The sequence below is a fragment of the Dipteris shenzhenensis genome, chromosome 2 (genome assembly GCF_047967505.1).
Source record: "Dipteris shenzhenensis isolate YYH24624 ecotype China chromosome 2, Dip_SZ_1.0, whole genome shotgun sequence".
In the NCBI taxonomy this organism is placed as follows: Eukaryota; Viridiplantae; Streptophyta; class Polypodiopsida; order Gleicheniales; family Dipteridaceae; genus Dipteris; species Dipteris shenzhenensis.
This window is the reverse complement of record NC_141597.1, coordinates 41,788,004-41,811,614: the sequence shown is the minus strand read 5'-3', so window position 1 is coordinate 41,811,614 and position 23,611 is coordinate 41,788,004. Positions and strand designations below refer to the sequence as shown.

Sequence of the window (23,611 nt, the reverse complement as noted above, 5' to 3'; positions counted from 1 at the left end):
CTAAGTTCCTGTACAAAAACATAATATCACGCTTTGGCCTTCCACTAGAAATTGTGAGCATTATAATGAGCAAGTTCCTCATCATTCATAGGAAGTCCACACCCTATTAGCCAAGAGAAAACGTCCAAGTTGAGAGCTCAAAGATGACCTTGTGCCACACAATGACATGCACAGTAGAGGCCAATCGTAATGACTAGGAGCATAAACTCACCATGGCACTTTGGGCCTACCAAATGGCATAAAAGATCGCCACCAATTGCATGCCCTTTAGCCTAGCATTTGGGGTTAAAATAGTAATGCCCATGGAATTCAAATTCCCAAGACTCAGAGTTGCAATTAGGGATAGATTATCTAAAGAGGTGATTCCAGAAAGGCTAATCAAGCTTGAAATGAGGTTGAGAGCAGCAAATTTCATAAAGGCTGAAAAACTATGCCATAAAAAATGGTTTGACCGCAACCTCAAGAACAAGGACCTAAAAGAAGGAGACCTTGTGTTACTATATAGCATAAGGAACATGAAGCGTCATTGAAATATCAAGGTATGGGTCCATATCGGGTTGTTGAAATCACACCACAAGGGTCATGCATAATTGCAACCCTTGATGGCATTGAAATGGATGGTTACATCAAAGGCAGCAAAACAAAATGCTATTATGGTCCCTTGACCCTCCAAACACTGTAGGCCATCCTTTGGGAAAAAGAACTAAAGAAGGAAATCACTCGTATGAAGCGACAAGTGATAGAGGAAGCAAGGGATTGACAAGCCAAGGCCAAAAACTTAGGACTAATAACCATTTTGCAAATCATCCGTGGAGGGGTTAAACCCCATGGATGATCTCACTGTTTCCTTGGCTCGGGTACAAGTGGACTTTCAATTGTGTAGGGAAAATAGTTGCTCAGCGGAAGCCTTCATCAACCCTGGTGCAAGCCATGACCTCATATCCTACAAGATGTGCATCCAGCTCCTGGCGTTTAAGGTTAACCTTGAACCCACTCTGGTCATGGTACCGCAGTGAATGGAAAGATCTTTCCCACTAAAGGTTGCATGGAACTTCCCATACTGGTAAATAAAAAAGCTCTAATGAGTCCATGAGTGATCTCTTTGCAATCTACAATTCCTTTGGCCCCATGGAGTTGAGCCACAAACTTAGGCCCATAACTTGTGTAGCCCTTCCATCACTCCTTCTACCACTGCTATCAATCCATCTTCCCCCCTCTACGCCATCGTCTGCTCTTCTTATCTTTGTGCTCCTCCCTGGGAATGTAACCCAAGAAGAGATTATTGAAGAAACCCATGCTTAGCCCCATCTCGAAGAATCTATTCAAGCTTCTACATCCCATCCAGCCAAGCATAGGAAAGTCATCCCTATATCCCCTCTTTATATTCAGCATTCCGTGAACCACCACCAATACTTCTCCCTTAGGCCATGACTAGCTCAATGCCCTTAATGGCCTTTCCATCCATTCCTCCTAAATTGGGAGCAGCTAGAATAGTACAATCAACTATACCATCAACTAGAACTAGCAAGAACGCAACCTATTGAAGAAATTGAGATGGACAGTCAGAGGGCAGTTGAGTATGGCCAGATCTTGGAAGCACCCATGGACCTTAGCACTCATGCCCTTGATTGCCTCTATCCCCAATATCATCTTGATCTCACAAATCCCCTTCCCCCCACATACCATTTTGACGTCATCTACCGCCACTTTTTCCATGCACCCCCCCATCTTAGCTATGGCCTTTTTCAGCGGTGACCTTAAATTCAAAGAGGAATATGATATTTAACACCTTCTTTTGCACCCCATAATCCTTAATTTTCATAGTTGGTGTAGGTGTCTCCTTGAGTCCTCCCTTTTTCTCGGAACCTAGACATTTTGGAATTGTCTAAGCCAAATCATGGTCAGGAGGAAGACAAAAAAATTACAACTATCTTTTGGCCCACAAAGTGGTGAAATACTCTCCCGCTGGTATTATCCAGCTCTATAATAAAGTCCTAGAAGCCATGCAGCGCATGGTCGATGAAGGCTTTAGCCATTTTGAAATAGAGCATGTTGCTTATCATCGTACATTGTCCGAGGAAGACATAAATATGGCCACAGCAATCTTTAACTCCATAGCCCACCCAACACTTCCCAACTTCCCAACCCATAATATAATATCAATTGCCCTACTGCTTTCCCTCTAAATACTTAACTTCCCTAGCCCCATGACTTCCACCTTATCTACACATCCCTCCTCTTCACAGCCATCCACCACCACACACTTGGGTTCGACAGATGCATTTATAGAGATGGTACAAGACCCTCTCAATGACCTCACTCCCAACCAAGTCCATCATATGTTGTGTCCCACTTTTGTGCCTCCAGAGGATCTCCCCCACCAACAGCCTTCCACAAAGTAGTACCACTTTCCAACATATGGCAAGGATCAAATAGAAGATATACCTACAAATGATCCTCAATGGTACCGAGTCCTCTACAAATGCCGACCTTTTGAGGACATGACAAATCTTAGCCTGTGGAAGGGCAAGCAATAGAGTTTCAATCTCAAGGCCATAGATATCATGGAGGTCCAAGTGCTCTCGGCATTCATTAAAAGGACATTCCAGAAGTAAGAGGCCACCCATAAGCTTGAAGATGGATGCGGCTACCAAGAGCCCAACCCCACACAATGCCTACTACTGATGCAGTCATCAAAGTCCAGCCCACCGCCTGGAGAGTTTTGAAGAAGCACGACCTCCAACGAGCCTCCTCCAATGCCATCTACACCGGCTTAGCTCTCCAAGATTTAGGTCTTGCAAGCCCAACGTCATTTACAATTTTCCCCGCTTCAACTTTCCTCATGTTGGCACTGCTTACAGCCTTATCATGCAAATGAAGCACTATCAACAAGTTTGAAGAAGTCCCTGATCTAGCAGTGGTCGCCTCAATCCACTTCTTCCACCTCTTGATAAATTTGTTACGGGATGTTTTGGAGAAGCACCCAACTCTTGAAGAAATAAATCTTAACATTCACCACCAGATCATTTTCAACATGGATGAAGGGCCCCGTTTCAAGTAGGTCATCCACATGTACCTCCGAGTCTACAATCTTCATGCACATCACATGCAAACATTCGAGGACATGCATTACACACATGTTTGGGAGCCCCAATTTCCTTTTTGCTAAATATCCCAATGGCTTTTTGATCGCCACTCCCTTGTGTAGTGTATGCTTACAACCGGACTTCTTTGTACCACTTGATCCAATGATGGATCAACTTCAAGAAGGGGGGCATGTTCAACCCCAAGAGAAATAGTGGAGGAAAGGCTAGAATAGGAATGGAATTCCACCTTGGTATGGCCAAGTGCTTGTAATATGAGAAACAGGGAGAGTGGTGACAAGGAGTAGGGCTATTGGCCCTCCCTTTAAAAAGGTACTATGTATAAAAACTAGAAATTTTGACTTTTGGTCTTCAGTTGTGTGGATGCAAGTTTGAGAAATAGAAGATTTCCTTCTTTCCAAGAGGTGTTGTTTATGTTTCTGATATTATTTCATTTGTGAATGCCTCTCACCCCCTTCCCCCTTCTTGCTATATGCATTACCCTCCCTTCTCTCTCTCTTCTCTCCCTCTTCCATCTCCCCTCCCCTTCTCCTTCTCCCCTTTCTTCTCTTAAGGATTCACATTGCTACAACTCTGGAAGCCATTGAAGTGACACCCTTGGACCGCATGGCCTTGCATTTCTCCCACAAGAAGTAGTAGGAGGTGAAGAATTCCCTCGGCATTCTTCCAAAATCCCCTCAGCACGTGGAGTCACCACCGGAGACTACATAGCAAGGAAGTTTTTGATGGGTCAATACAAGGATTGTGGCAAAAGAAGTTAACCTGCTACCCCCTAGAGACAAAAGAGCAAGGGAAGACCATTACCATGAAAGTATTTGAATATGTATATGTTGGGGACCAGCATGGAAACTAGAAGAAGGCAGAAGATCTATTGAATAAGGAGATGTCGTGCTAGGAGTTTGTGGTATTTTTGAAGAACAGATGAAGTACTTCATCACACAACTACATAGCATGATGGAAGGGGATTCAATTCAAGGAGTGTATTCTTAAATTCCTTGATGATGTGCTTGTCTTGGTTGCAAGATTTGTAGAAAAGTATGCTTTCAAAGAATAGAACAAGATCTAGACTATGCATTTGCATTTAGTGCAAGCTACAATTTTAATGCATACAACTTACTACCGCAAGGTAGGAAATGTTATTACTTCATATTGGATGGCTGACATCATGACCTTGTTTGTGCAGCATTGTTCATGTTACACAAGAAGTAGTTGAAAGTAGGAAGTTGTAGTAAAATGGCATTGGGTTGGGTTTGATGGGGCACCTTCACAATTCAAGGCTTGTGGGATCTTCTATTTTGCTGCTAGGTATGGTGGAATGACAGGCATGGAGATAAAGTGGAACTTCTTTGCAAGTGGGCATGGCAAGGAGAGCATGATGGCAGATGCCATTGTAAAAAGAGGATTGACACACAAACAACTAAAGCGAGATGGGACTACTATAAAGTGTGCAGTGTATGTAGTTTCTAACACATCCAAACAAAGGGAACATGCTCATGTATTTTGGGAGATAAAGGTTGGAGATGTGAATAGGAAGAATTAGTGGAACTGCGAAGCTACCCTTAATTCACGTTATTTACATATTTTTTGTGGTCACAATCCATAGGATCTAGTAGGACTTGCAACCAAACACTTGTCATGCTTTTGTGATGCATGCATGCATGGGCATTGGAATAGATGTGTAAACAAAGCTCATGTGAAATCTTGGGGTTTTCACACATTGGTACCATAGCCAAATACACAAGCTATTGTAGATGAGAAAGGTGCATATGCATATACAACTTTTGAAGGTCACCACAATGTGTTAAGAAATACTTTATGTGCTAGCGACACTTTTGTAGCCAATGCCGAGGGTGTGGATTTTGACTTGGTTAAGTATACTGCCAAAAAGGAGCAAGGAATTTGATAGCAAGGCAGCTGAAAACACATGTGAGGATGCTTTGTAGGTCTCTACAAGGTGTGACTAACATCAGACACTTTCTTACCTTGTGCTATATACACATGTGAGGATGCTTTGTAGGTCTCTACAAGGTGTGACTCACATCAGACACTTTGTGCTATTTCCTTGTTCTTCAAATGTTTAATTTCTTCCTAGGTCATTGGCACTCTCAAAATCTACACACTAGGGAGAACCCCATACGAATCTAGTATTCATAGTACAACTAGATCGTGGATATGTAAACATACTTTAGTATTCATAGTATGACTATAAAGTGGACATATATACAATATTTAAACAAGTATACATAGATACTTTAGGATTCATAGTATGACTAGATAGACATGTAAATGTGGTATGATATACATATTTCATATAAACTGTATCTTATAGAAAGTGAGGGATTTGGGAGGCCCCTAACATTTGTGAGTAGCTCACAGTGCCAAATCAATGAATTACAACACTCCCCATCCCTTGTATCATATCCATCTCTACAAAGTAGCCTTGCTCTACCTCGCTATATGTCTAGGTTGGTGACAGATCACATCCTGAGGTATTGAATGCCCCTTTGAGATTGGAAGAGTTGGACAGGGCTCTCTGTCTCTTTTACACATTGATAGATACTGAGCTCAAAGTTCATAGATTGAATATGTAAATGACAAAAGAAAAGATTTGATAGGTTCTGAACCTAAGTAATATTTTTTTAATCCACTAATAAAACGGATAATTGGGGAACCTTTTATTATAATCCATACATGGTCATGTATACAACAATTGAGCACTTTTCTATATCTCTATAAGTAGCCTCACTCTAGGTAGAAGTCTTATAAGCTATATGCCTAGGCTAGTGGCCTGTTGTATTTTTTATGTAGGTTCGTGCGGGCGGTGTGTGTGTAAAGACACCCATGACAACCTGTCCATCTCATTTATTTAGAGAGTGCTCCCACGCAAGTATAAGGTAGCGTTTTTGTTGCTTTATGCCTAAGATTGACTTGTTCCCACCCACAAATGCAAAAATCATGATGCTCAGAAGTGGCATATTGCAACCCTATTGGAGATGGGAGTTTTCCCTCTCCACCTATGCATTTTGAGGCTTGACTAATAGCCAATCCTATACTTATGCTAGGCTTGGCCACTCTTGGCCGGGAAGGTTGGCATATTTACCAAATGGGTGGTTCATAGGAAAGGCCTCTTAAGGCCTATTCCCACACTCTGCAGGTGCGAGCACCTAAATGCTGGTTTCGCCACCTCCCTAGTTCACGCATGGGGCTATAAGTGTCATGTGTAGATGGTGGTTTGGGTTGCGATCCATGGAGGCCTTGGGGATTCGTTTGAGCATTTGCAAGGCCAATCAGATGGAACCATCTAGAGAAGTGCTCCCTTGCATTTGTAGTGCGCCAGTGGTTCTCCTCTGATTCTATGCTCTGATCACTGATCATACAGAGTAGTGCGTCCTCGACTAGAATAGGCAGGGATCACACCATGCACCTGGACATGGAGAAAAAATAGAGCACAGGTTCCTAGACCTGCTTAGACCAATAGCTGAGACGAGCCCGTATGTGAAGGAAAAGTAGTGTTTGGCTGCATGTTTGGCTGCAATAGGCCGCCGAACTCCTTGGCGAAAGAAAAGAAAAGGGTGGGAAATGCATTGGTTGGGGGTTGAACGTCTGCCAATTGCAGATTCCTGGCCAATCATCTTAACCATCTCTCCCGAGAGCGATCCTCCTCTCCATTTTCTTCCTCCAAGTCTGGGAGAATGGTGTGACCCACCCTTAAAAGTGGGGCTGAGGCCATCCCCCAAAGCACCAATCCCCCATAAAGTTCTCTAAAAAGCCTAATGAAATTAATAACAAGGCCTTTTCATTTTGCCCCACCGCTCTGCGAACATTGGCTGCCCATTTCCACACACACTCTCATGGTTTCCCCTGAGGCTCCCTGGCCGAGCCAGGGATTCCGCTGGCTCTTCTCGAATTACTTCACAATCTTCGCCGTCAGATACTTCCAGGCACATGACACTTATCGACCCATTCTGTCCAATTTGTTTCCATGGTTCGCAGATAGCTCTAGTCCCTGGCGGGATTCCTTTACGGATCTCTCCCACTTCTGGGACAACCGAAAGAGCAAGGTATGTGTCCGTAACTCCGGACAAAATGGTTTGCACAAGACGTGCCGTAGATCAGCTATCCTAATGTGGGTCTTTTAACAGACAAACCCAATGTCTCAAGAGGAGCATGCTGCGACAATTCAGGTTACATGCTTCAGAGAAAGGAATCCGCTAGCGGGGACATCCACAAGACCGTGGTCTCTTGGAAGCCTGTGGCAAGGGCATCTTTAGCTTTGGAGTACTTGTGAATCCATCTGAAGCACAAGAATTGCAATCGAACTGTGGCTGGGAGATGCTTAGCTTAGAGGAGGCACTCACTTATTTGGAGCGGGTTCCCCAGCTGCCTTCGCTTGAGAACTTTATATCCCTCCTAAACAACTGCAGGAAAAGCAAAAACGTAGGCCATGCCAAGCGCTTGCATGCCTACATGTGCAAAAGTGGGCTAGAAGCTCATAAATCTCTTGGTAACTATCTTGTCCCAATGTTGGTGGAAGTTGGAAGCACGTGCGATGCCCAGCGGGTTTTTGACAGGTTGGTTGATCGGAATGCTTGTTCTTGGACTTCTCTTATCGTTGGTCATATTGAATGTGGGGAATCACATCATGCCCTCAACTTGTACCCAAAAATGCAAGAGGATTGTGTGGATCCTAGCAAGCACACATTTGTGGCATTACTGAAGGCTTGTGCCAGGATGAAAGATGCAGAAAGAGGCCAAGAAGTTCATGCTGAGATTGCCAGGAAGGGATTAGAAAGAGATCCTTTTGTTGGCAACACTTTGGTCGATATGTATGCCAAATGTGGCTCCCTTGCACAAGCAAGGGCAGCGTTTGACAAGCTTCCAGTGCGAGATGTAGTTGCATGGACTGCAATAATTGCAGCATACGCCAAAAATGAGCTTGGTGAAGAAGCGCTGCATTGTTTCAAAGAGATGCAATTGGAGGGTGTCCCTCCAAGTGTTCCTACGTTTGTTTGCAGCTTGAAGGCTTGTAGCACCATAGGAGCCATAGACAAGGGTCTGGAAATACATCTTGAAATAGCCAGAACGGGGTGGGAAAGAGATCTTTTTGTTGGCAATACCTTGGTTGATATGTATGCCAAATGTGGCTCCCTTGTTTTTGCAAGGGAATCGTTTCACAAGATTCTTGTTCGAGATGTAGTCTCGTGGACTGCACTAATTGCAGGATATACCAAACACGGACTTGGGGAGGAAGCTCTAAAGTGTTTAGAAGAGATGCAACTGGAGGGTGTCTCTCCAAATGCCCTCACGTTTGTTTGCAGCCTGAAAGCTTGTGGCAGCATAGGAGACATAAACAGAGGCCGAGAAATACATGCTGAGATTGCCCAAAAAGGGTTGCAAAGAGATCTTTTTGTTGGCAATGCCTTGGTGGATATGTACGCCAAATGTGGCTCCCTTGCAAAAGCGAAGGCAGCATTCGACGAGCTTCCAGTCCGAGGTGTAATCTCGTGGACTGCACTAATTACAGGATATACTGAACATGGGTTTGGTGAGGAGGCATTGAGCTGTTATGAACAGATGCAACTAGAGGGGGTCTCTCCAAATGTTCTCACGCTTGTTTGTACCTTGAAAGCTTGTGGGAGCATAGGAGCCATTGACAAAGGCCAAGAAATACATGCTGAGATAGCTAGAATGGGATTGGAAAGAGATCTTTTTGTTGGAAACACCTTGGTGGATATGTATGCCAAATGTGGCTCCCTGGCAAAAGCAAAAGAAGCATTCGACGAGCTTTCAATTCGAGATGTAATCTCTTGGACTGCATTAATGGCAGGATACGCTGAACATGGGTCTGGTGAGGATGCACTGGACTGTTTTGAACAGATGCAACTGGAGGGTCTCTTTCCAGATGCTCTCACATTTGTTTGCAGCTTGAAATCTTGTGGTAGCTTAGGAGCCATAGACAAAGGCCGAGAAATACACTCTGAGATTGCTAGAAAGGGGTTGGAAAAACATCCTTTTGTTGGGAACACATTGGTTGATATGTATGCCAAATGTGGCTGGCTTAAAAATGCACAGGATGTGTTTTACAATCTCTCAGTTCGAGATGTAGTCTCATGGAATGCACTAATGGCAGGATACGCTGAACAGGGGCTTGGTGAGGAAGCATTGAACTGTTTCAAACAGCTGCAACTGGAGGGTCTTTCTCCTGATGCTCTCACGTTTGTTTCCAGCTTGAAGGCTTGTAGCAGCATAGGAGACATAGACAGGGGCCGAGAAATACACGCTGAGATTGCTGCTAAGGGGTTGGAAATAGATAATTTCGTTGGCAATACCTTAGTTGACATGTATGCCAAATGTGGGTCACTTGCAAAAGCACGGGAAGTGTTTGACAGGCTTCAAGTTCGAGATGAGGTCTCGTGGAATGCACTAATTGCAGGGTATACTGAACGTGGGCTTGGGGAGGAAGCACTGAACTATTTTGAACAGATGCAACTGGAAGGTCTCTTTCCAAATGCTTTCACTTTCGTTTGCAGCTTGAAAGCTTGTGGAAGCATAGGAGCCATAGATAAGGGCCAAGAAATTCAAGCTGAGGTGGCCAGAAAGGGGTTGGAAAGAGAGCTTTTTGTTGGCAACATCTTAGTCGATATGTATGCCAAATGCGGCTCACTTGTTAAAGCAGTGGAAGTGTTTGACAGGCTTCCGGTTCAAGATGTAGTCTCATGGAATGCACTTATCTCAGGATATGCTGAATATGGGCTTGATGAAGAAGCACTGATTTGCGTACAACTGATGCAACAGGAAGGTGTTTTTCCAAATGCTCTCACGTTTGTTTGCGGCTTGAAAGCTTGTGGCAGCATAGGAGCCATAGAAAAGGGTCAGGAAATACATGCTGAGATTGTCAGAAAGGAGTTGGAAAGAGATCTTTTTGTTGGCAACACCTTGGTTGATATGTATGCCAAATGTGGCTCGCTTGCAAAAGCCCAGGAAGTATTTGACAAGCTTCCTGTTCGAGATGAGGTCTCGTGGAATGTATTGCTCGCAGGATATGCCCAACTAGGAGAGAGTGAAATTGTTTTTCCTATGCTTGAGAAAATGAGAGGGGAAGGCATAAAGCCAAGTGGGGTTACATTCGTTAGTATTCTTACTGTATGCTGTCATACAGGTCTAGTGGATAAGGGTCAGAAGTGCTTCGAGGCCATGAGCAAAGACTATGGCATGATTCCAACTGTTGAGCATCACACTTGCATAGTTGATCTTTTTGGCCGTGCAGGCCAATTAGATGAGGTGGTAGCGATGGTGAAGAATATGCCATTCCATCCTAATCTTGTGGTGTGGCATATTGTGTTGGGTGCTTGTCGCAAGTGGGGTAATCTAGGTCTTGGAAGACAGGCCTTCGAACATGCAGTACAATTAGATGAAAAGGATGCCGCTGCTTATGTTTTGATGTCTAACATTTATGCAGATGCTCATATGCAGGACGAGAATGAGCATGAGGAAATGCAACTGGAAGAAGTAGCATAGGAACAAAGTATGCCCAAAGGGGGCCGATGTGCATCGTAAACAATCTCTGGGTTTGCAAAGACTGTTGTGGGCCAATGCAATTATCTCAAAGATAGAGCAGCAAACTTTTGTTAGAGATGCAACTGCTTTCATCTCTTCAACAAAGGAAACGTTGATGGTGGTGATTGTAGGTGATGCGCATGAGAAGAGCAACGGAAAGAGTGAAGGTTTTCTAATAAATAAACTTTTGCAATCGCAGTTGAAATTGTGGATGATGTCTGTGGGGATGTCATAGTAGCTAGTCCCTGCTACGCATGATGGAGTTTATGTTTTAATCTTGTGACTGTCCTGAGATTGAGGCTGCTCTATGTGTTGTCTTCAGAGGATGAGTTGGGCATGTTCTTGGATTCATCTCTCTCTCTCTCTCTCTCTCTCTCTCTCTCTCTCTGTGTATATATATATATATATATATGTATGTATTTATGTATGTCTCTCTCTCTATATATGTGTGTGTGTGTGTGTGTGTGTGTGTGTGTGTAATTTCAAAAGGTGTGTGTATGTAGCACAAAAACTAAGTGAGGAAAAATTTGGAGAGAGATTTACAAGGCCCAGTCCCTTGGTGCCTATAGGGGTTCAGATGCCAACACTGAGATTTTCGCAGCATGTCATCAGTCCTAAAGTGTCCCATTTCATTAGCTTGCTAGTACTATCATTAGATCATACAGTAATAGGCATAATTTCATCTTACCATCAATTAAGACTTTGTCTGACACATTCATAGGCTCTTAATTTGCCAATATTAATAGAATGGAGGAGAGACACTCACTTAAAAGCCACAATTAAGCATTGTGTATGCACTTGAGATCAAGAAGAAGTCTCAAACTTGCCTATTTTTGAGAACTTTCGTCTACCCTCGATGCCTCCAAAAATTCAACTTTTGCTCCTCAACAAGCAACATGGAGAACCAAAGTCATGATGTACTAAATGACGATTTGCATCTCAAAGATTTCTTGAATCAACAACGCAACAACAATAGAAGAAAGACACTTTGTTAAGTTGAAAATGCCAAAGTACAATGGACGAGGGGATCCTATAAGATTCCTTCAACTCTTCGACGCAACATGTTGTGCTAGAGGCGACTAATCAAATGAAAATAAAGCCACCTAGTTTCCCATGGCCTTAATCGATGAGGCCTTGGAATGTTACCTAGACCTCTTGGAGAGAATGAGCCACAAGCGAACTGCTATCCGAGCAAGTCAGAAGGAGGTTCCAAACCAAAAGGCTACGAGATGACCACGCCCTCCAATTGGGAAATTTGAAATGTACAAAACAGAGAAAGTCAGATATACTTGGAAAGAATGAAGAGATTGATAGCCAAGTGTGTTTCCTGGCCTGATGACAAGTACCTCATTGCATGATTCATCTTTGGACTGAAAAGTCCATTTGCAAAGATATTAAAAAAGTCAGTAGAGCTATGCGCATTTCAGCAACGCTCAAGAAGCTGCAATTGACATCGTGGATGGCATGATCGACTCTGACAGTGATAGTGATGACTATAAATCAAGTCATCATGATAAGAAATCTTCCAAGAAGGTAAGCACTTCCGTAAATGATCATACCACTAAGGACCAAGCAGAAGCCACGGCCTTAAGGATGAAGGAAGAAATGATCCAAGCCATAGAGTAAAAGTTGCACGTCTCTCAACCACCATAGTACCCAAGAAGGAATGTATGGTGCCCACACTGTATGGCCAACCACACAGCCAATGAGTGCCCAATCTTGAGGAACACACCCAGCCCACTAGAAGTGGCCCAACCCCCAAGGTTATGGTGTGCCATTTGCACTGCTACAGGCTATGATGTAAATACATGCTTCTATAATATGAGGGTTGCACAACCCCGACCCCAAAAGTACTAATAGGCACCAATCCTAGTATATATTAGCCATCACTCGCACCCAATGCACAAGTGCCACAGCTCAGGACACAGAAATCCCAATACTCCATAGTGTCCTCGAGTCGCCAATCTTGCTCTAGCAGTCCCAATGCAACAACTCCAACCTGAAGAACTAGAACCGTAATATGAATTTGAAATAGAATGTTCCATGTACTACATGGGGTATTCTATTTCAATATGAATATGAAACAAATACCCCATGTACTATATGAATATAAAACAAACTACCCCATTTACTACATGGATGCTGTCAAAGGACTTATTCTGTTGTATGCCAATCAAGTAAGACCACACATCAACAAGTGTTTTGGATGTGGAGAAAACCCTTGGATTGCTGAGTGCCGACACAAAGGAAGCCTCAACCTATGTGTAGAGATTGTGGGGTTGGGCATGCATGTATCGATTTCCCACTCAAAGCAAAGAATCAACATCCCAATGAAGCAAAGCTAGATGTACCTCCTAGAATTATTGGCATTGAAAGTCACCATGTGGCTACACCAAGTGTTGTATCCTAGCCTGTACTGGTGATAAGAAGGAAGCAAAAGAAAGTAGCATAAAAAAACTAATTTTTTCCCAAAAAGCAAAGAGCCCAAAAACCACACAAAATTGCCAATCTCGAAGCAAAGCGTGGCAACACCAAGTACATTTGCCCCCAGTGCTCTTCAAGAAGTAAAGGAAGTCTTACCCCAATGCCGAAGTGGAGAAAGCTCAATATCAAGCCTTGAAGGAATGGGCGAGACATGAACAGGACAAATTCGAGGTAGACAAAAGAGCAACAACAGAGGGCAGGGAATCAACACCACATAGTATTGACACAGTGATGGAAGCCACCACCAACCCAAGAATGTTGGATCTACATGAAACTTGTCCCTAATTGGATGGCATTGCCTTAGCCAACTTAATCAGTTGTCCGGTCATGATGCCAATTGGAACCTTATTGAGAAAATTTTCTACAATGCAAGAAAGTTTCAAGGGTTGGATAGAATCAGCACAATGTTTCCCACCACCTAAAGAGAAAAATAAGGATATATCAGTGAAATTTGGTACTAGGGATGACATAAAAAATGTAACCATCCCCCTAGAGCATAAAGCCTTTCGCTAGGACCCTGCAATAGTCGAAAGTGGGGAAGGTGTCAACATTCTTGCACCAAAAGATCTCTATGAAATGAGGAATGCCACATTCAGCATATGCTTAGACGACCACATGAAGATAAAGCCACTGGGAATTGTTGACAATGTGCCAGCAACAAAAATTGTGGGAGTCAAGTTCACTGTACAATTCACTATATTACATCTTCCCCAAGGATCGACCGCATACCAGGTATTCTTGGAGAGACTATGGATTCGAGAGACGTCAGTACTCCATGATTGGGGTATAGATAGGATCACAATCTAGAATAGGGATATGGCTATGAAAGTAAATTTGGGAACTCGGGAAATCAAGCCCACTATACCCAGGAATTGATGACACTTCTTCCACCATAGCCACCAGTCATGCATCACTTGAACTCAAAACCACAAAAGGTGATAGCCAAAGTGACATCCATAATTGGATACATGCATTGTTCACTCTGCGGCAACATAGGTACATAAGTATAGTTTAGACCAACAAAGATGAGATCATTGTGTGTGTAGAGTAGCAGCAAAGTTGCACTTGTAATATCTTGAGCTTGAAAGATGGTATGAGGAATCTTGAAAGATGAGGATAACCAAAATCCTCTCAAAAAAGGATCCAACCATACTTGCAAAATTAGGATCTAGAGAGAGAAAGACTTAAAGCCTACAATTTGAGGTCCCCCAACTTTGTGGAGGGACTCATGAGATTCCCCTACTTTGTGCAGAGACCCGAAAGGTCCCCCCACTTTGTGGTGGGACTTATGAGGTTCCCCCACTTTGTGTAGAGACCCAAGAGGTTCCCCCCAAAAGTAGAGGGACTCTTGTCCAAAAGGTCTCCTATAAAAGAGGTTCCACCTTGGAGGTACCTACGATGTGTAGAGACCAACATGTATAAATATCTCTCAATGGAATGATGCTCCCATGTTCAGTGTTCAATTCACTTTAATATTCATGTGCTTGTTGTCCTTGGGCCCATGCTCCCTCAATATGATAGCATGCTCTAATCTTGCAATCTCCCACCCTTGCCCCTTCCTCTCCTCTTCTTCCCTCCTCCTCCCCTCTCCTCGTCCCTCCTCCTCCTCCTCGTCCCTCCTCCTCCTCCCACCTCCTCCTCCTCCCTTCACCTACTCCTTTCCCCCTTAATCCTCATTCTCAACACTTTATCCTTGAAGTCACAAAGGAGACTAGCTCTCCACTCCTCAACCTTGGACTCCTCCTGAACCCTGCAACCCTCTCTAGACCTTGGAACTCCTAGTTAGTTCTCTCAACCTTATCCCCCTTCTGAACCCTGCAACCCCTTTCTAAACCCTTGAACTCCCATGGAGGCAAGAGCTTCCATCCATCGTTGTGATACAGTTCTCTTTCTCACATACGTGAGTATGAGAGTTGCTTTTCATGCTTCAACCTACACCTCTCATTGGATTATGACTTGAGGACCTATGCTACACTTGTGAGCACCTATGCTACAACGAGCAATGACACGACTGTAGGTGACCAACACCCTTGGAACTTGGACATGGGAGAGCCAGTGATCACATTGGCACCACTACCGGGGAGGTTAGCACCTGAAGCAAAAGCGGAGCATGTGTTTGCATGTGTGAAAAAGAAACCCCTTTGAGAAATTGTTCAAGACACATCCCTCAAGGCAAAGGAAACAATGTTTACTTACATAAGCACATTAATACACTAATCACCAAAAAATACCCTTGAACCCCCACATCCTATAAAATCAATTACCTGTTAAAGATAGTGTAAATTGCACTATCCACATAGGGCATAGGGGTAAACCCTAACCCTAAGGGGTTCACATGTATATCTTCATGTTCATTGTTAATACACTTAGTGTACAAGTAGCTAAATTGTGTGCACTCCTCTCTCTCTCCCTCTCTCACTTCCACTATCATCGTATCAGAGCCGCCACTCCCTTCGTGAGTGTCAAGCCCTCCTTGCGTCAAGCATCTTCCATTGAGAGAGAGTCAAGCCCTTGCTTCATGAAGGCACGCAAGGCACAAGCCCTCTCTGTAAGGCACCTTCATCGCTTCTCAAGCTCATCTTGTAGAGCTCATTTCCTTCTCCGATTTGCATCAGAAAGCTCGTCATTTCGAGCTATGGAGAGTGAGATAAGTTCATTTTCCTCTTGAGAAGAATTCCGTTTATGCTTGAGAGGTTCATTTCAATTTCTCAAAGACTAAGGTTCAACCTTCTCTTTTTGGTTTACTTTCAAGATTAGAGAGAAAGTCTTCTTTCCCCTGTGATACTTGAGAGCTGATTTTGAGAGACAGAAGGCAGTATCTATAGCTCTCACTTTGAGAGAGCCTCTATGCTTTGAGAGAGCCTCTAAGCCTCAACATTTCAACGCTGCAATTGCCACATTACTCGATTAGTTTCCACCGGCGTTAGTCCATGCAGTTCTATCATCGGTATTCACATTCACACATCTGACACCAGTTCAGTATTCTTGGCATTTGACACTTTAGAACCTCAGTGTGACACTTGGCATTGATCTTTCTCCTTGGATTCAGGATTGTTGCATTCTTCTTGCACACACACATGCCACCCACATAAAATCACGCATTGTTGACTATTTTTGGCATTGGTTTTTACACACATACATTAGCCTTTTATAGCCTCTTGGCTACGCCTGGCACGTAGTTGTCATCATTCTACTACAGGCTTGATCCTTGGCACACATTAGTTCTCACATGACTTGGTTTTTGACAGTTTAGCATAAGCCCCCTAGTGGTAGCTCTCACACAGTGTTCTCATGGGTAGACACTCTCGCCGGTACATGGGTAAGCCTCTTACATAGAGCACCAGACCACCTCCAGCATGGAGTTATTCTCATCACACAGTTGATGATACACCAATCATGACTCCGGACAAAATCCGTGAGTGGAAAGAGAACCTTCTTCGACCATTTATTGCCACACGGTATGTACTAGTCTATGATGCAGACTCAAGCCTCATTGACCTTGACAGATCAAATGCAGTTGCAGATGCTTCAGATGTTAGCATGGATTAGCCCGCAGTTTCTGATCATGCACATTCTTCTGTAAGCCCTCAGCATGAGGCACACTTCTTGGTAAGCCCTCAACATGAGGCACATTCAGCAGCAATAAGCCCTCATCATGAGGCATATTTGATAGTAAGTCCTCAGTACGAGGCAGTCCCATCTACATCAGCTCAGTCTGATTTCAGTGATGTACAACCATCACCCTCATGCATGGATCCGACTCCATCCTTTGCCACAGATGCAGATACTCAGCAAGAGTTCACTATGATCATGCAGTTATTTAGTAGGTAAGTCCTCAGCATGAGGCACTCACATCTTTTTGCCACATGCAGAGATATATGCCCCAGCACATTCAGCACTTCAAGTGATTCCATTCCAGCATCCATCACTGATGCTTTCACCTTTGACATAGAGCATACCTTGGGCTCAATTTCCTTTATCAGTTCAAATCAACAGATTAGTCTTCAGGACATTCCAGCATCAGCTCAATCATGCCGCATTGCATCCTTGGATCCAGTTATCACCACCACTTTCCATCAACACATCATTCCTCAGCACGAGGATACTTATGCATCAGTGCGGTCCTGCCCCAGTGCAGTAGACATCATCAGGTTCAGCCATAGCACAACCTGGGGAGACTTAGTGTTTGAGCATGCACTTATGGCTGTAGTATATAGTCCTTACATGATGCAAATTAGTGGTTGGATCCACGACTACAGATCGATCCCTTCATCAGCATTTGGTACCTTATATACTTCAGGGACATCTTATGATTTTTCAGTTGTATTTCAGGCTTCTAGGCCTTTAGACTGTCAGCTCCTTCTCGACGAGACTATGACAGATGCTACATCCCATGCCGATGGATGTTTCGCCATGCACACATCAGATGACCTCCAACTCATGACAGTTGAGCATACAAGTTGGATAGGTTCCTATACCTTGTCATTTGTATGGGCCTCTTCATCAGTAGAGTAGCGTATCATACCTACACATCCAACCCCAGATTTTCATCCCTGGATCACTCTATTCACATCGACTATGTGGTCGTCTTCGACCCTGCATCATTCAATAGAGATTATACTTCTATTGCAGCATACCTCACACATTGCTGTCATTTCTTTTGGGTTGGTGACAACCTCATATGTCACAACCTCCCGTATTGTTTCTCCATAGCTACATCGACTAGCCTCACATCCGGATGCCTCTTCTTCAGAGAAGCTGCATAGTCCCCAATGACTCATGATATGTTCATCTTTGACATGTTCAGTACATAGCCATACATGCAGACATTCACGCAGTCATCTTTTGATCGACTAATCTTTGATCCAGGTGGACTTGACTTTCTCCATATTTCCTTCCTCTTCCTTTTGGCCTATCTTCTGGGTTGTATTCCCAAAGGCGAAGGATGACCCATAACTTAGGAGGGGGAAATCCACATTATGTAGAGGATCATAAGTTGTACTCACTGTACATGCTTCCACTATGTAGTCACTGTGCTCATATATGCACATACTACTCTGATTTCTTTTCAGTTTTGGATGCTATCATACGCACCAAATGAAATCCAGTGCAATTTAAGAGGGGGTGTTAAAGATAGTGTAAATTGCACTATCCACATAGGGCATAGGGGCAAACCCTAACCCCAACCCTAAGGGGTTCACATGTATATCTTCATGTTCATTGCTAATACACTTAGTGTACAGGTAGCTATATCGTGTGCACTCCTCTCTCTCTCTCCCTCTCTCACTTCCGCTATCATTACCCCCCCCCCCCTTCACTTCTTTCCCCTCACTTTTCCAAGCCACTTCCATCTCTCCATCTCCAAATTTCGTCAAGCCTCCATATTTTTTGCCTACCTCCATTTTTCATCCTCCTCCTTCCATCCACCACCACTTTTTCCATCCTCTATCCCCCTTTCTCCCACCATGCCCCTTCCTCCCATCATCTCTCTACCTCCCTCTACACCCCATCTCCCTCCACCCTACCATCTCTCTACCTCCCTCCATCCCCCTTTCTCCCACCATCCCCCTTCCTCGCACCATCTCTCTACCTCCCTCTAAACCCCATCTCCCTCCACCCCACCATCTCTCTATCTCTCTCTACACCCCATCTCCCAGCACCCCCTTATCTCTCTAATCTCTCTCTACACCATCTCCCTTCCTCCCACATCTCTCTCCCTCCACCCCACCACCTCTCTACCTCTCTCTACACCCCATCTCCCTCCATCCCACTATCTCTCTACCTCTCTCTACCCCTATCCCCTTCCTCCCACTATCTCTCTACCTCCCTCTACACCCCATCTCCCTCCACCCCACCATCTCTCTATCTTTCTCTAAACCCCATCTCCCTCCACCCCACCATCTCTCTACCATCCTCCATTCCCCTTTCCCCCACCATCCCCCTTCCTCCCATCATCTCTCTACCTCCCTCCACACCCCATCTCCCTCTACTCCACCATCTCTCTACACCCCATCTCCCTACACCCCACTATCTCTCTATCTCTCTCTACACACCATCCCCCTTCCTCCCACCATCTCTACATCCACCCCATAATCTCTCTCTACACATCATCCCCCTTTCTCCCACTCTTGACTTTCCTCTATACCCCATCTCCCTCCACCCCACCATCTCTCTACCTCCCTCCATCCCGCTTTCTCCCACTATCCCCCTTCGTCCTACCATCTCTCTACCTCCCTCTACACCCCATCTCCCTCCACCCCACCATCTCTCTATCTCTCTCTACACCCCATCTCCCTCCAACCCTCTATCTCTCTACCTCTCTCTACACACCATCCCCCTTCCTCCCACCATCTCTCTACACACCATCCCCCTTCCTCCCACCATCTCTCTACCTCCCTCTACACCCCATCTCTCTCCACCCCACCATATCTCTCACCCCATCTCCCTCCACCCTACCATCTCTTTACCGTCCTCCATCCCCCTTTCTCCCACTATCACCCTTCCTCCTACTATCTCTCTATGTCCCTCTACACCCCATCTCCCTCCACCCCAATATCTCTCTACCTCTCTCTACACCCCATCTCCCTCCACCCCACCATCTCTCTACCTCTCTCTACACCCCATCTCCCTTTCTCCCACTATCTTCTACCTCCGTCTACACCCTATCTCCCTCCATCCCGCTATCTCTCTACCTCTCTCTACACCCCATCTCCCTCTACCTCACCATCTCTATATCGTCCTCCATCCCACTTTCTCCCACCATATCCCTTCCTCCCACCATCTCTCTACCTTCCTCTACACCTTATCTCCCTCCACCCACCATCTTTCTACCTCCCTCCATCCCCCTTTTGCACACGTCATCGAGAGTAGAGATAGAATACCGAGAGAAGAGAGAGAGTTAGGATAAAAACTAAATCTTAGGTTAGTCAAACTAACCATAATACATTAAGTTAGGTTAAGGCTCTCAAAAAAAAAAGGAGCCCTTTATTCAAAAATAGATCATTTTTCTTCTTAATTTAAGGCCCTTTTTCTTGGTTGTTTGAAGCCCAAATTGGACCCTATCAAAGCCCACCTTTCACACATTGAAAGAGCCTATTATGCAATCTTTTTCCAATACATTTACCCTAGTTTTGGACATCATTTAGAAGGCCATTCATTTCCCCCAATTTAGGCTCAATTTCAGGGTAAAATCACCACTCTAACTCCAACAAAATGCATTAGAACTGTCTGCAACCATCACCCGCTAGTTTATCCATTCAAAGGCAACATTTCTACACTAATTTTTAAGATTATTGGGCAATTTTTTTGAAGTATTACTTGAAGGAAAACACTTCATCGACAAATTGGAATTGTTTTAACAACATCGTCAATTGAAGAATTTCAACCTCAAGAACTAATGAAATCATGACATGTTCAAGTCCAATCACCTTGTGCAAATCAATTGACCATTCAATTGATACTTCAAGAATTTTTGCAATCCACTCTACATAAAAGCAACAAGCTATTATCTCATCTATTCTCTAACGGGTCCAGGCACAAAGGTCAAAGACTATTGAATTACAATCCTTATACTTCATTACTCTCCGACAAGTGTAAAAGCTCGCAATGGAACCCATATGGGATCAGATTCAAGAAGGCTACCCCAAATACATAGACATGTGTACCAACAATACAATGGACTAGTTGGAGTCAATTCCACAAGAACTTGACACACAACAAGATCCATTTGTATATCTACCTATGTTCTCAGGTAGAGGTAATCCCAAAGAATTCATTACTTTGTTTGAGTGCAAATGGTTAGGAGATATCTCAAGGTAGGAGGAAGATCAATTGAAAATATTCCCACTAGCTGTCATAGGAGAACCATTTGATTGATACTGCAAAATGGATGTGGAAATACAAAGCTCATGGTCCATGCTACAATAATATTTTATACAACAATTTGCAGTCACTCATGGAGCAATGGTGGATCTCCATCAGAGTGTTTCATCCGCAAGCTTTGGCAAACATTAAAGATCAAAAAAGGGATTTAGAAATCAGCATTGCCAAAAGTAGTTCAAAAGAATCGGGATACTGTGTGACAAATTATTTCTACAAGCTAAAAAATACTATCATAGAGAGAGAAATCTATCACTAACAGAGCACCAATTATTCAAAAGCTTTATTAATGGCTTGCATGAAGAAATTAAATAGAAATAGGATCATTATAACTATAAAACTATAATAGAGGTATATGATGATGTAATGATGATTGAAGAATCGATTGAGAAGGATTGAAGCAATATTAAAAGACACATTTCCAAATCAAATAATGACACAGGTGAAGTGTCCTCTAACTCCACTAATGCACATAGTGCAAAGGCTATAGAATCATCAAACACACTAGACAATCATGAGGGTAATTTGGCAATGGTTTCAAGAGAAACTCTTGTGACTAACATGTGCACAATGGCAAGTCAACCAACAAGCAAAAAGAAAAACAAGAATAAAGGAGCTAAGAAAGGCATTGTGAATGTGCAATCAATTGATGTCTGAGAACCAACCCTCACAAAAGAAGATTGCACAAAGGAAGCATTACACCAAAAGGTTGTAACACATGTCTCTTGGGTAATGCAAACCCAAAGTGTGGCATTCAAGAACATCTCGGTTAGAAGGGTTCTTCAAGTGTAACACTTCAGCATGAAAAGGAAGCACAAAGCATCCTCTATGATGACAAATCTCAAAGCATCCTCTATGTACAAAGCATCATCTATGTTGATAAATCTCAAATATGGGTGCCCACCATGGAAGAAGAATTACATGTTGGCCATGCACCAGCAGAGGATCCCCCAAAGACAACTACAAAGGTACAACAATTGGATCCACTCTCTTATCAAAACTCTTGAAGACCTATTCTTGACACATTCAAGAGAGGGAGAACAAGAGAGAATAAGTCCACCACAAGGTTTGCAACACCTCAAGATTATTTTCCAAGAGCATGTTCAACTCATGCATGAATTTTAAAATACTTGGCAACAACAGTTGACACAGCTCAAGCAACAACTACAAGAGTGATAGGATCAAAAGAACAAACTTGCTTTATGCTGTGCAAAGCAAAACAATGAGATCCAAGACTTGAAAGAGGAGCTCACTCAACTCAAACAAATTCTGGCAATTGACATCAGCCCCTCTCGCATATCGACACCAATTGTCTAAATTCAAAAGGAGGAGTTAACAATATCAAGACGACACGAAGACTTTCTAGACAAGTTTTGTTCGACAATAAAGATCAAAGAGGACTCCAAAGAAAATCACTCAATCAAATGGCTGCCCAAAAAAATGTCAACATGGAACCATCAATATAAAAGACACTAGTCCTTCAGCAACAATGAGTATTTCTACAATCATATGCAACCCAAAAAACCAAGGAAAAAATCTATCTGGATACAAAATAAAGATGTGCACCATTTTGTACCCAATAGACATCAACACTTGGATAAAAGATTAAGGTTGGCATGGATTCCCAAAATGTGTATCAAGAAAGTGGAGAGTTCCCTTGTCCCAACAACAATTGAAAATATTGATAGACCATGCAATATGCTAAAAGAAGTATGGATACCTCAATGGTAGTGTGCAGAGCTTGCAAAGAATGAGTCTATATCAAAAATAGGGCACATGCCAAGCATGAAGTCACCATTTATAGGCTCAAGATATTACAAGCGCAACTTTGCCGCTACTCTACACACACAATGATCTCATCTTCATTGCTCTATACTATACTTATGTCCCTTGTTGCCACAAAGTGAACATTTCCCCATACCGATTTGATTACCCATCCTTAGGTATCAATGCTTTGAGTGGGAAGATTTTTGAACTTTGTTCCTTCCATGGAGTTGTTGATGTGATTGTGTCATCGAAATAGTCCTTGCCTTGTTGTTGAGTGTGTGCAAAGTTCTCTTCTCTTGTTGTGGGCCTAATTTTAACTTTAATAATGCTTGGACTTTCTCATCTTTGTCTTGTACATGATATGTAGATGCACATGTTGAAAAGCCTTGTGTTTGATTACGTTGTCTAGCATCAAATTTGGCTCACGAAAACATACTCTTTTGCTTGATGCGTTCTTTTTGTATGGAATGTATGTATTCTTGGATCTTGGAATTTGATTCATTATTTTTTGAGAGGAATGCTTAATAGAGTAAAGGAAGAGGTGTTTGATGATGAGGTTTAGCACTTGCATGTATGGCTTTAGAGCCCATGGGCAAATTTTTGGTATTGACAATGTCAATAACTTGAGTTGAGTATAACTGCTTTTGCCCTGATTTGCATTAATATCATATGTGGTGCTTATATTAACTTCCAATGGTCACCTAAATACTATGAGAGTGCATGCTTGGAGCTTGTTGGGTATCTTGTGCTGCCTAAAGAAGATATTCAATATGAACACCTACTCACCTAAGGACTCCTAAGGATTGTGCTGTGATTTTGAG

General features: G+C 43.3%; 1 protein-coding gene across 1 annotated transcript in view; it reads left to right on the top strand.

The window, feature by feature from the left end:
- The first annotated feature begins 7,337 nt into the window (after window positions 1-7,337).
- The window catches only part of LOC147904769 (pentatricopeptide repeat-containing protein At3g09040, mitochondrial-like), a 38,538-nt gene continuing 22,264 nt past the window's right edge, over window positions 7,338-23,611 (top strand). Inside the window, exon 1 of the mRNA XM_087388333.1 lies at window positions 7,338-10,278. Coding sequence (XP_087244459.1) covers window positions 7,437-10,278 — 2,842 coding nt within the window. The 5' untranslated portion in view covers window positions 7,338-7,436. The remainder of the gene's footprint in view (window positions 10,279-23,611) is intronic.